This window comes from Mercenaria mercenaria, unplaced genomic scaffold (genome assembly GCF_021730395.1).
Source record: "Mercenaria mercenaria strain notata unplaced genomic scaffold, MADL_Memer_1 contig_2846, whole genome shotgun sequence".
NCBI classification, from domain to species: domain Eukaryota; kingdom Metazoa; phylum Mollusca; class Bivalvia; order Venerida; family Veneridae; genus Mercenaria; species Mercenaria mercenaria.
In genome coordinates, this window is record NW_026460930.1 from 24,666 (window position 1) to 39,488 (window position 14,823).

Here is a 14,823-nt window from a genome sequence, read left to right on the forward strand (position 1 = left end):
CGATTTGGGCAAGACATTGTTTTGGGCATTCTTTCCCCAGAGACAACTGAGCATGGTTTTGGCCACGGCCCTTTTGACTGGATTCTTCTCAACATCTTCAAAGATGACACCTTTGGCCTAAAAATAGTCGCTTTTGAACTTATCTTCATCTGCCTGAGTCTTGACCCAGTTGGGATATGCACTGGCCTGTTGTTTCCTTTTCAAGTACTTATTGATGTATTCCTTATAGACAGTGTCGCTCCATTCCTTGGAGTGCCAGATCTGATACACTTCAAGGACCTTTTAACCTAGATCTAAAGCCTTATTCAATTCCACTGAAGTCCAAACCCCAACCAAGACCCTTTCCTCCTCTGAATGAGTACAGGCCTGAAGTTCTTTCTCTGCACATGAACGGCACAAGGTGTACACCATTTTCTTGTTGCAATGCATGGGTAGGACGGGTAACCATAAATCCAGAGGAGGATGCACATTATACTTGACCAAACCTCTGTATTGTTTAAGGTTTGTCATATCAATTTCCTCCTAACTTAGAATGACAGTGTGATGAAGGGGATACTATTTGTTTTTGTTCACACAGGGATACAGTGAACAAATATCAGCGTAATCGGTCTCTTGATTGGTGCTTTCGTCTACTTCATGGTATAGAGTGACTGCATTGCTACGTCCAACAAACAGAGAATCACGAGGTTTGATCGGTTCCATATGGGGATAGAACCGATCAATCAAACTCTTGTACTCAGGGTCTTCCTTGCACTTTTGGCCAAATTTACATTCCAAAATGTATTCAATGTGGTACCCTTGGTTTTGTAAGCTTCAAATCATGAAAAGGTCTCTAGAAACACTTTACCGAGTGAGGATTCTTGACCTTACGCTTTGGATAGAATGTTTCACACCCATGAAACCAGCACCCTAGAAACTCATACACCGTGTTGGTCTCTGCATTGTACCCATCAACAGAATAGAGACCTATACAGACTTCTCCACCGTTCAATGCATGGCGAATGGGTTTTCCTGTGATAGTTGACTCGGCCTGTAACCATCGTACACCTTTAATGGAATAACGAGTCTTGTTTGCATATCCTGCATCTGAAATGATACCCAAACTCTTTCCATGAAATGTGTTTTTGCGATTGGCACAATAACAGACTTGAGCCAAAGTGACACATTCGGTAAAAGGACTGATGCCGTCACTGGCCATTAACTGATGTTGAAATTCACCACAACCCCTCCCCAAAAGATCTACATCTGATGGACAATAATTTTTCATCTCCTTTTGAAAATTAAAGATGGAATGTGTGTTTACCTTTTCCCGATGCCATTCTAAAAAGGCTTCACGGGCTTCGAGTTTCATACCGCCTGGATGGTAGTACTCTGAGTCTAAGTAATGTCCCACATAATTCTGGAATTCACCTTTGTTGGCCCAATGTGTCCTTTAGCCATTTCAGTAAGACCAAACGTTTTGGGAAAAGCTGACAATGGCATACTGAGAAAGCTCAAGGAATCAATCATTCTCAGTCCATGACATTTCAGGGAAATGAGTGTGCTTCCATTCATGATGTCCTCGGATTTTGTTGTGGTATGACTGACAATATACCACAAGATAAACTGACCATTATACAGTTGAAAATTGTGTGCTACGACCGTGGAACCTTTGTGGGTGGGGTTAAATAACCAAGTACAAAATTCAGCCGCGGTATTATCACCCCTAAACACCATTTCCCTGGGTTCAGGTAACGTGTCGCAGTGATAGCACGGTTCAGTGATGTCTTTACGGATACATTCTTCGCAAAAGCGTTGAGCACAACAAAAATGTGGTATGTGCTCACTTGTATCGAACCGACTCTCAAAATCGAAAAAGATGTAATCTGAAGGAAACGTATTTTGGTTTATGATATTCATGGTTTGGTCCAACAATGTCCTTACAATACCTTCATTTCTTTGACCCTGAACATGATTCCTCTTCCTACCTACAACAATACTATGACATGTTTGACATTGCCATCCAGATTCACAAATACTTTTCTTTTTGTGTCCTGTGATTTGCTTATGCTTTTGATAACATTCGACATTTTTAAAAGTTATCCTACAGTCACTACATGTAACCTGTCTGCCAGGTTCACAGAGTTCCGTTGAAGAACACCGACAAATGTTTTTACACTTGTGCTGTTCTAGATTGTAATAGCCAATGTCACAGTATTCACAATAATAACCATAGCCATAGAATCCTTTGATCGAAGTGATGGTGTCATAATGTCCTCCGTGGTGGTATACGTGTATCACTTTGCCCCCTTTCCTCATGGTGGGTGGGGTAAACAAAGGTTCACCTTTACCATGTTGAGTGTGAACCTTGATAATGTAGCCTTGGTAGAGTTTGGTCTGGATTTTCTGATACTCCTCTATTCCACACGGTTGATCATGTCCGATTCCAACACTATCCAATAATGTTTGAGCTTCCTTCTGTTGTAAATATTTATTGGATTGTTGCATCATGTGCCATCGTTTTTCCCATTCCTCGGTATTAGATTTTTGTGCGTGGCATATACCTACAAAAATGGATCGTGCCAAGCACATCCTGTCATTAGGATTGTCAATTTTTATGACACTTCGTTTGAGTTTTGTCATGTTCTCTATACTGATATTCGATCCATGATGCATATTTCGTCTGGCTTTGATGGATCCTTCGGGCATGGAAATATGAGTCATTTCAGCTTGCAGTTGACCGTCATGAATCTTGAAATCTTCATTGCTTTGCATGACATTTTCAAATTCTTGAAGCAAAGTTTCCCTTGTCACTGCTGACGCATTGTCAAATGGGACGTGTATTCCAAGTTTCAAACCGGGATGATCAATAGAGAGTCGAACTTTATCTCTTGGTTTGGTCTGACACACCTCTTTCTTCTTGTCTACCATTGCATTGAATAGTTCGTGGGTAAAGTCATACGGCTGGTCATAGGGTTTGAATGTAACATCGTACACTTTACTTTGCGTCTTGAATTTTCTTGATTTTAGCTCCATTCGAGGTGTAATGTTAAAATAGTTGCTTGCCAGGTCGTGTCGTTTCTCATTGCGTTGATCTTGCCTTGCTTGTTTACGTTTTCCATCTAAACCCTCACATCGTTCTTTTCTACTAGCTAATATTTATTTCTTTTTAGTTAATGATAAACGATGCTCCTTTAATTCTTCTTTATCATCTTCACTGCTACTCGGAGTATCTGAGTAAGGTACTAGTTTACGTGGTGCTGCCATATTTGCTCAGGCAGAAATGATACAAATCCCTTGATGACTGTCCTTTTATACTGACAAAAACTAAGCTGGTATGATGGCCTTGGAAAATCCTATAAATACGGGGACTGCCAGCACATGGACATCAAATGGCCTCTGAAATCTGAAAGGCCAAGATAGAAAGCAAAATTTATGCACCTGTAGAGAAAGTTGATGGGGCTGATTCCATGTACTATCAACAACCAAGGGACGTGTTGTTGGAGAAATTAAATAAGCATATCTGGTTGATCTACAACAATGGAAAGGACGTTTGTTATAATTGCAAGGAGGAAGGGCTAGTCAATGTCCCAACGAGCAAAGCTACATGAAGAATCTAAGAACGTTACTACTGTAACGAATTAGGACATTTTGCTAACAAATGTCCCACTCGACAAGCAGATGATAGCAAGGACACACAGGCGACTTTAGCCCGTAGGCCATTATTTCCACCTGTCGGAGGATTCTCTGGATACCACCAGTACCACCACGCATGTACAAATGGTCAGATATTGCAGAACCAAAGGGAAACGACGTTAACTTTGGCTTTGGCTCTGTACCCTCTGTTGATCCGCGACAATGTTTTGTTCCACAGAAGCCAACTGCTGGTGTACAAGGTATTAAGAAAACAAAAACATCTAGAGCATATGGTACATTTGATCTGATCATACCAACAGTGTCTCAGGGCAATACGGTAGAGAATCAGGATACCCCACCACAAACCGAAGAATAGGAGACTAAGAAGGAGAATAAGAAGCGTTTCATACCCAAACGAAAAGCTGGTGGTAAGAAGATCCAAGGAGAACCCAAGCAGAAGCAGCCGAAGTTATAAAAACAGTGGCATTGACTTTTAACATAGTTGTGTATATTTTTTCTTTAAAAGTTCTATCTTGAATAAAATAGTTTTTTTTTAAAAAAAGATAAGTGTTTGTTGTTTTTTTCAACTGACAATATACAAGGTATTTTCTACTCTAAAATAGTTGGTTGGTCCTTAAAGGGGCCTTTTTTAAAAGTCAAACTTAACTCAGACAATTCTGGGTATATATTATTAAGCTTGACTGGCTGAGTCTTAAACTCAGTCAAGTCCGGGTACAGGTTATTAAGTTTAACTCTGTACCGCGGACGAGGCCACTCCACCCCAAGTCCTGCAAAGAAGGCTTTCAGGCCTGTCTGCCTCTGTCTCGTCTCAATCTCTTCGTACACCTAGTCAGGGATCCGATCCTTCTTGATCAACCGGCGTATCAAACGAAGAAGTTTTCGTAGACCCATAGTGAATGGTATACTCTATATCTTTAGCAACATTGTATATAAAGTAAAGGCACTAACTGGATAGAGAAACAACGGACTATTCAGAATCAAGTTTACATCTTTAATTGTTAACCAATCAGAAGAGGCATTCCAAAACTACCCTTGGGGAATTAGACAACTTTGTTTTTAATTTTTTTTTTTTTTGACAATATAATGTAGGTATCTTTCTGAAAGGATGTGTGTAGCCCTGAAAAGGGCTGTTGGTTTTAGGTTTGGAGGATCTCCAAGACTTAATGCATGCCTCGGCAGGTCGGGCAGTACCGAAGGTCCTTCCTCTTTGAAAGTCCGCCTTGGAACGTGAATGCCGGCTCGTCATCTGCCCCCCAGTCCGACTCTTCACTGGCAGCTTGGCTATGGCCCGCTTTGTCTATCTTCCCCAGCCCATTTATAACAATGGGGTTGGCTGGGTTGTCCCCTGGACCCGCTGGCACGACTGGCTCCTCCTCCTCCACCCTCATCTACTGTACTCGACGACTTCTTCATCCTTTGTCTGAGTTGGCGTGCTTTGCATTTTCTGCAAGCGCTCAACCTCAGCCTCCTGAATGGCCTGCCGGAGTAATGAGATATCCATCCCCAACCTGTCGTAGCTCCTTTTAATGTATGCAAGTCTGTCCTCAAGCTCCATCGTATAGGTTACTGCCAGAAAGTGCAATGAAGCCTATGAAGCACTGCGCTATATAGATATAAGACGCGCGAACCTAATAGACAGCATTTGCTGTACGACTAAATGTAACGTTAATATGGCTTATTTTTGTTTCTTGATTAGTCGTCCGATTTTAATAAATAGACCCTACGAAAAAAGACTGTAGGAGAAAATGTAAAAAAATTACGTGGATCTTAGCTCATGTTAACACTTATTCTTGATCAGCCAATGAAAACATGTGTTACATCTGCATCATGGCTCTATGCAGGGTATATAAAGGCGGCGTATCCTACGCCCAGGTCACTTTTGAAGGATGGAGGATATCTTACCTTCTACTAAATCTATACTTGAAGAAGTCATGGAGGCAACAAATATCATTGAACCGTATACACAAACAGTACCACAGATGAATACCTATACACCGAATCATCAACCTGTGTATACATGGGTACCTCAAAATACCATGCAATGGGGTAGATTCATATTATACCACACCACAGGCGAATTTTACACAACAGTATCAACAGCAGCCACAGCAACAAGCTCAGCAACAGTCACAGCAACAGTCACAGCACAAGCAGGTACATATGGCGTACCTCAGTAAATTTGGAACATCCATACTTGAGGAGATCAAGACTATCAACATTAATCTGGTCAAACACGACTCTACCATCAAGGAGAGTAGAAGACATCATCGAGCGGAATTTGATGTGAAATTCAAGACAGAGCAACTTACGGTACCTATCCTCTTCACTTCTCCAACAACGACAGGTACGACTCAGCAGAAAAACAGTAAGGGTGAAGAGCAGGATGTCAGTACACAGTCGAACAAAAGGCCTTGATGATCAGGATGATACAGTGCCAAACAAACGAGTTGGATCAACAGAAAGAGGTGCACACATGAAATCTATCGACAACCACAAGAAGGCCAAGAAGTAAACACAACTAAAAAAACACACACAACGGCCCATTTCAGAGCCACTCCATTTCTTTTACGAAAGAAAGTACCTTTTCTCTTATTGTCTACTGGTATTTTTTATAGTACCCTAAATGGTGATCTGGCACCCTGGATGATGATCTGGCACCCAGCAACGCATGGGATGGTACCCTAAATGGTGCTCTGGGACCTTGGGTGGTGATATGGCACCCTGGATGATGATCTGGCACCCTGGATGGCGGCCCTAGCAACGGATGGGCTGGATGATGATCTTGCTCCTAGAAACAAGTAGCTTGATGCTCCGGCACCGGTGTCAGATCATCAGCCTATACTACTTATGTACCAAAACATAAAGTCGTGTTCTTTTTTTCACATAATGGAGAAATTTCATCGTTTTTCAGTTTACAAATCGGTGTCAGACAAGGCGAAAATTTGTTTTCGGCACTTTTCCCTCTGTTTTTGACTGATCTTTGATCCTACATGCGACCGAATCATGGGCATATAGTTAAAACGCCCACTTGACATAAACGTATGGTTTAAATTATGCAGATAATACAATTCTTGTATCTGACTCGGAAGCTGATTTTCAGAATTGTTTATATACTTTTTGTGATTATTGTAGCGAATTGTGTCTGACTGAACTGTTTTGATATTTGTCTTCTGGCCTGTTTCGTCGGGCCCTTAAGGGTGTTTCTCTTGTTGCTCTGTCTTCTGAAAAGGCATTGAGTACATACGTTTTTGGTTCTTAAGGTTTGCTTTTTATATATTTATACACGAGCATTTTTGTGTTTTACATGCCATGCCTTTTTGTTTCCATTACGTGTGTTAGAGATTCACCTGGAGGGGATTACTTTTATTTACACTGTCCCATGTCTTTGGAACATGGTGGGGGTAAGAGTGAGGTTGGGTGCGCATCATAAACCGGTTTAAGCTCCCCAGTGGTGTTTTTGCCACTGACCGTTCCAAGGCGGTGCCCCACTGTGTTCCTTTGTTTGTTCGTTTTGTCCTTGTGTGTGGACTTTGTGTGCGCGCGTGTGTGTATGCTTATTGTTCGTCTTGTCCTTATTTGTTGGCTTTGAGTGTGTGTGTGTGTGTTGTTCGTTTTGTCCTGATGTGTAAGCTTTGAGTGTGTGTGTGGTGCACGCCGCGGTTGCGTGCTGGGGGGGGGGGGGGGGGGGGTTCGTTTTGAGGAGGCTGCGCTTTTGGTGCGTGGCACTCCCTGTTTGATATTTTTCTTTGTTTTTAATGTAGATTTGAACACACAAAAATAATTGTCTTCGTAGCTAGAGTATTAAATAACTACAATTTCCATTTTACAGGACAAAACATTGAAGTCGCAGATAAGTACCACTGACTGGGCGTTACCTTTTCAAATAATGGGTCTTTCCTTTCAGCACGTAAGCATGTTGTTGAACAAGCTACCAAAGTCATGTACCTCTTGTGTATGAAATCCAATAATGCAAGTTTACCAGTTTATCTTACATTTAAACTATTCTATCATACTGTTATACCAATACTCACATAAGGGGCAGTAAGTTGGGCCTTTGAAAATCTTGAAATAATCGAAAAGGTCCACAATACTTTCTTAAGAAAAGCTACCAAAGCTGGGAAAAGCTCACCAATGTACATGATTTACCCGATCTCCATTATAATCCCAACGCGTATTATTTCCTTTTGACAGAGAATACTTGCGGATAAACATGATATCTTTTTAAAATGTAAAGTTACATGTTAAATGACACCAATTATAAATACAGTGCAACCTCTGTAGAGCATCACCCTTTGGGAGATATAGATATTGGCTGTTATGTATAGGTTGTTGTTCCGTAGAGGTAAATTTGATAGTATATTTCAGCTTAGGGAAATTTAGATGATGTTGTTGTAGAGAGGTTTTTGCATAAGAGAGTGCCGCTTTGGAGAGGTTGTACTGTATTACTGATTGAGCGAAGTAAAAAAGTATATTAAATGATGTTGGACGTCCAGAAATTTGGATTAATAAAACAATTTCACTCAAGTAAATATTCATAAGCAGGTGAATCAGATTTTGATAGACCAATTTTGACAATCTTTGTTCGAGCAAATTAATCGATCAAGTAAGGGGCAAATATTTATGAGTTTTAAAGATTGTTTCGAGTTAGAACAATGTTTTGCATTTCTTTGTCAATAAGGCTATATCTCCCTCTTTAAACTCAGAAATGCCAATCACAGACTAGCAATTGAAACTCGTAGACTGGATGTTACCCCAATCTATGACAGGAAGTGCATTCTTTGTAACCGTGATGAAACTGGATTGATAAAACTTTTTTTTTTCATGTGGCTTTTTTCAGTAATCTAGAAATAGGCTCATTAGTAATATTATCCATGGTACCAGGAATTTTTGTTTTAAAACAATACTCTCAAGAACTGATGTTCCTACTCTAAAGCATCTTGTGTAAATTTGTTTAATAATGTCTCAAGTATGCGAACTTTCTCAATTACCTTTTATACTAAATGTTTTTTATGGAATTGCCAATGCCCCTCGAAATACCGGTTCTACTCATATATTTCAAATATTAAGTCAGTTCTTACATCAAACGTAGATATTGTATTATTTCTTTAAATGAATAATTTATGTGCTGTCTCTTACCTTTTTTCACCAGTCTAGAAATAGGCTTATTAGTAATATTATCCATGGAATCAGTGAGTTTTTGTTTTAAGGTATTGGACCCCTAATAGTAATGTATAAAAATGGCATTTGCTTGGTATATTCTTAAAATTGACCATGTTTCACACTGTGTTGCAAATTTTAAACAACTTTTACCGGGCCGTTTTTTGTAAATTTTGTATAATTTATGGTATTTCCTCACGCTCAAGAAGAGACAAAATTCAATGTGATGGCCACTATCTAAAATGTTTGCAGATAATTCATTACAGCAATAATTTTGATAAAAGAAACATCAAACTATTGTTAAACAATTATAAAACACAAAATAAAACTGTAAAAATCATTTTTTTTCTAGGGTGCCTCAAGTAAACAGATTTAATGAGACAGAATTCTAACTCCAACATTGAAAAATTAAGGTCGAATCCTGTGGGTCTGTTTTGAGTTTTGCTCACTTCATTAAAAAAAACCTTGGGGCAATAGTAAAACCTACCTGCATTTCTTCCACAATATGTAATCTAAAGAATGAAGGCAAAATAGAGAACTTTTACCGCACGTAACTCAGTATTTTTAAGATGTCTTACTCTACCCCTCCTGATTCAGAGGTAAATTCACATTGAACAGCAAAAAGTCGCTTATAAAATGAAAATTTTCCACTTTTGTACAATGCATCCATAATTAGTCTTGAAAGAAGTAAAAACTTACTAGAAAAAAAGGAAAACAGGGAAAAAAAAGTTTGGTCCCAGCGGGGTTTGAACCTACGCCCCCTTGAAAATTGCAGTCAAAGTAGGTTAATGGTAGGAATTGAATACTCTTCAAAAAGGAGATACTCTATTATGGGTCCAATACCTTAAAACAATACCTTGACGTACGGACGTTCCTACTCTAAAAACACTGTGTACATTTGTTAGAATAATAATGTCAGAAGTACGCTAACTTTCTCAATCACCTCTTTTCCCTATTTGTTTTACATGACAAAATTCCTCTCGAAATATTAAGTAAGTTCGTACAGAAAACGTAGATATTGTACTTTTTATTAAAGGAATAATTTATGTGTTGTCTCTTACCTTTTAACACATTCAATAGAGTGAATAAATATAGCTGTGTCAAATCCTTCTCCCGTATTAGGTCAATCACCTGTCACTATGATGGGTGATTATACACCATGAAATAGTAGATACTATTTACACCAGTTATAGTATTTCATTCATAAAGCCGGACTGCTTTATTCATGAAAAATCATGCAACTGTTGTAATCTTATTACCTTGGTTTTCCAACGGTGTTCTATATTTTCAGTATTCTAATCCATAAATGTAACCCCCTCCAAACCTCATATCTACAAAGTTTGGAAATATTCCTAATCCTATCTTAAAGATAATATCGAAATGTTAAAGACTTTTTCTAACATAAGTATAGTGTTGAAATAACTCACAATATTTTTTTCCAGATCGATTAGATCAGTATTTATTCCAACATCATTAACAGCAATTGTAACACCCTTTCCGGTAATATTTCTTTCCCATACTTTTGTTACACTCATTCCATAGTATTTGCTGCATACCAAATTAGCCTAAAAATAAAATATGAATCCGCACTTCAGTTCTTAGCATTTTTCATGTAAATAAACAGATGGTATGTTGCCAGATAAATTACCTTTGAAACATAAGCAGAGTTGACTCAACAGCAGCATTTGATAATAAATGTTATTTATCTTATCAACAACCGTAAAAAATGTAATAGAATAGTAAGCACATGAATCGAATCGAGAAGCGTTAGTTGTTCTAAAATTGTTGCAAAATCCTGAACATCATGTTTGAAATTTATACTGGAATAATTACAGGTCATAATGTGAATATCTTAAGCAAAAGTGCTATTCGAATACAAAAGTAAAAAATGAAAAAAATGTTGGTTTTTTTTGTTGAAATTGTCTCATTATTTCTGTACAAGGCAATTTTTGGCGATTCGACAAATAGATAATACGTTCTTAAAAGGGCTGCTGTTACGGCAGTATTTGAACTGATAAAGTTTTACGATACGTTGGATTATTTATATCAAGTCTGACAATAGTAAAGGCAAAGTAACTTACTGTTCCACGGTATCCATTGTCTCCATGTACTGGTTTCATGGAATTTTTGTATAGTCTTGTCGGTTCAATATCTATAATCTTGACAATAAAAAGATAAGCATTGTACAATTACCAGTTTAATGAAATTTATCACCGTCTTATAACGTTTTGAATTTATTACATACAATGGTAAAATCTACAAGATAAAGACAATCAAATAGAGGTTGGAAGCTTGATTTCATGACCAAATCATATACATCAGGTAGAAATACCATTGGTTATCTAACTATAGAAGAATTTTTACCTGATCTTGAAAGACGTCAATCACATGTTTCAAGGCAGTGTGTGTATGCTTCTCTCCACCGTACTCAAAAATGTATACAGATGGAGTTATCTAAAACCAAAAAGGAGAACAATTTAAAGTAAAAGTAGATAATCTTCATATAACTCTGTACAAAATCAGCACAAACATTAATTTGTTATGTCAAGGACATGGCAATGATAGTCCAAGAATAGGGAAGGAATGCGGAAAATATGGTTTAGAAGTAAAGTATTTAATAACTGGTGATATCCTATAGTGCCATATACGTTATTCCGCCAATGGCAGGCTTTCTTTGATAGATCAAGTACCTGTTTACAAGTTTGATTGACAATAGAATTATTTGTAACTATCGCATACAATTAAAAAAGTAATAACATGTAGAGTGTTTTTTTTTTTCGTTTTTTTTTCAAAATGATAATAAAGGTAATTCATCTTAATACCGCAGCAAAAAAGGCATGGAGACCCGTGACGTGTATACTTTTTTCTGTGACATAAGGTAATTATACAGTAAAAGCAGATGATACAAATTCCTTAAAAAATATTATACAGACTGTGAAATCTTTGTGAGATCTTTTAGTATATTAACCACGAAATTTTCTCAAAAATAACATAAATATTTTAAGTGAATTTTGGAGTTTATATAACAATTTGTATCAGTTATATAATATTATATGTACTGAAGTGACTTTGCCTGAGTAATTAATTTTCAAGAATGCATTTTGCAGCGGCAGTTTAGATGTATGTAGTTCTGAGTCATTTCAGAGCTGCGCTTCCTTACCATGTTCAAACATTGGTTATCATGGCGACAATGAAATATTTTGAATAAAACGATTTCACAAAAATATCTTTATACAGATACGTTTCAGTATTTTAGTAAATTTTTATTTATTGCAAAAATCTTTTATCATTATCTCCTAAGGAAATGAAATTTGTCGAAGACAATGAATTACGGTCAAAGAGACATGCCAATTTACATACCAATTATCAAACAAATGTATGTACTTAGCATGAAATACAAAATGAGTAAATCAAAGTTATCAATAATATCGAAATAACATGACCTATCAAGATTACAATTAGACTCTGCATACCTTTATTCTATGTGACATAACATAGAAATAACTAAAGATTCCATGGGAGACAAACATGCATCTTTACTTCGTTTATTGAAATAGCTGGTGAAATAAAAACTATAGTGTCATAATAACAACATAACATGTTAATGTCATTAGTTCATATCTGTGGTATATATTAAGTAGTCAATAAATTAAATGATTTCGAAACATCTCAAATGCTTGCACTTGACAATATATAAATAATGCAAATCAATCAGTGATAAATATTTGATTAGGTTTCAAAAGCTTTTTCTCGTGATATGTGCATAATTAGTTACAAACGTGCATGCCAAAACACACAGGAGTACAGTGAGGCACCGCCTTGGAAAAGTCAATGGCAAAAGCACCACTGGAGAGTTTAAACTGGTTTACGATTAAACCCCAACCAAGATCAAATATTTATGCACATTTCATAGAAAATGTACTTAATTATTGATTCCGGGATCAGTTTCAATAAATTCACATATTTATGATACGTTATTAATGCATCATCTTAGACCTTCTGAAAATTATCAATGTTTACAGGTGAAACGACCTTGTAGTTTATTTATTTTCTTGATCAATATATGTGTTTTTCATTGTTAGCTCACCTGTCACATAGTGACAAGGTGAGCTTTTGTGATCACCCTTCGTCCGTCGTCCGTCGTCAGTCCGTCCGTAGAATAGAATACTATGTTGTTGTTGTTGTTTTTTTTGTCAGGGCGAATGTTCGCTCCCCGCTTTGGACGATCTTTATAAATGTAATATTTTCATATTCTTTTTAACGATTTAATATCAAGATAAAAAAATTATTTGACAAAAAGATTGTCATATCGACTAGCGAACCCGCGGCCCTAAAAAACCCTACAGTAATATGTACCAGCGCCTTAGACCTCTCGGGCATCGCGGCAGGTGGCTTCCAAAGCGAATATTTTTATTATAACCACTGATGATATCGTCTGTGTCCCGGCTCTGTTAGTAAATTTGAATCTGTTTTGGTCCTTCACGAATTCTGGAGATGTTATCAAAAAAAAAATAATAATCACAACAAATGTTCGACTATTTATTTATGATTTTTCTACTCTTTATACTAAGTTACCACATAATTTTTCCTAACAGTAAATTTACGAAATACATCCTATGGAGTTGTGATCAGGTTTGCGAAGCTCTAAGGTTTCCATTAGATAACATTTTATCAAATTTGTCAAAAAAAAAACTGACGAGTAATTGGTATCCCGGCGGGGACTAACTGAAACCCACTCATTGCTGAGTTATTCTTTTACTGTTATGAACGAGATTCCATGTCCAGTTTGTCCACTGAGACACAATTTGATATTAAGGAAGATTTTAACACAGACACTTGGAAGTCAAGCACCCTTCCTTTTCCGCCACTGCCAGATATCAGCCAATGGGTTTAGTCTTTAAAAACACACTGAGCACATATCATAAGCATTGAATATGTTTTGTCACAAATTCAGCATGTTTTCAAAAATACCATTCACTATCAATGCAATAAAAAGTAAAGATAATTTACTCTGAGCGTTTCAATACAAATTGCTTGTCAAAGGAATACGGGAATCGATCCGAGCAGTATGAAAGTCACGACATATATTTTCTAGATTACCAAGAAATGACAGATCTTATTTACTATACCAGCAAAGTGGAAAACACGTCACATTTTATTATAGTCTATACTGAACAGTTAATTCTCAAGATATATATTTTATTGTCAGTTTCTGTATCGACGCGAGATAATGAATCAGCAACAAATATGCCAGTAAAGGATGCACCTATATGGTGTAACATTGAGAATCTGAAACAAATTTGACGACGTATATCAATTTGTGTAAGTAAATAGTGAGTCGTACCACCCGATGCTATTATATTGCAAGCAGAACATATAAAAGTTGATCATACAAAATAGTTTTACCTTAAACTGCACATTAAAGTTGAGTTTCCGCAATCCTTGAATTAATTTATCTGTAAAGTCCTCTTTTGCTTGAATGGTAAATGTGTTACTTCTCTGCTGCTTCCCTGCGACTGATGTACATACTAAGAGAAATGTAAACCACAGCAAAATGTGCGTTTTCAAACATGACATTTTGCTGAAGTCGAAAACAATACTTCACACTAAAAGTAAGTTTTCGTCATTAGTTTCAAAATCAAATAATTCGTCTTACTAAGTGTACTGTCTTCTATATCTATAATAGATAAATATTTCAAATTGTCAAGCGGTCCTTACCTGCCATAAATTATCCTGATACGAAATGAAACTTTGTAAGAGTATAAAAAAGTAGAACCGAAACTTGATTATATCATGCAAATTGACAGATGCTATTCAGTTTTGTTTGAGCTAGATAATAAATTATAAAAGAAACGATGTAGATAAAAATGGAGTGTTTCTGTTTATACATTCGATCAAACATTACTTTACTTCAAAAGACAACTTTGCTCTTTATTCTGCCTTGCAGGGGTTACGAAACATATCCTCGCTTTATAATAAATAAATTATGTTTTCATACACCCGTTTAAAATAACCGGGACGAGTTATGTG

At 37.0% G+C, this 14,823-nt stretch overlaps 1 protein-coding gene across 1 annotated transcript in view; it reads right to left on the reverse strand.

Moving 5' to 3' along the window:
* The window catches only part of LOC128552491 (uncharacterized), a 30,867-nt gene extending 16,356 nt beyond the window's left edge, over positions 1–14,511 (reverse strand). Inside the window, exons 1-4 of the mRNA XM_053533538.1 lie at positions 14,200–14,511; positions 11,158–11,247; positions 10,875–10,952; positions 10,221–10,358 (exon numbers count right to left, since the gene is read on the reverse strand). Coding sequence (XP_053389513.1) covers positions 10,221–10,358; positions 10,875–10,952; positions 11,158–11,247; positions 14,200–14,370 — 477 coding nt within the window. The 5' untranslated portion in view covers positions 14,371–14,511. The remainder of the gene's footprint in view (positions 1–10,220; positions 10,359–10,874; positions 10,953–11,157; positions 11,248–14,199) is intronic.
* Positions 14,512–14,823: the final 312 nt, after the last annotated feature.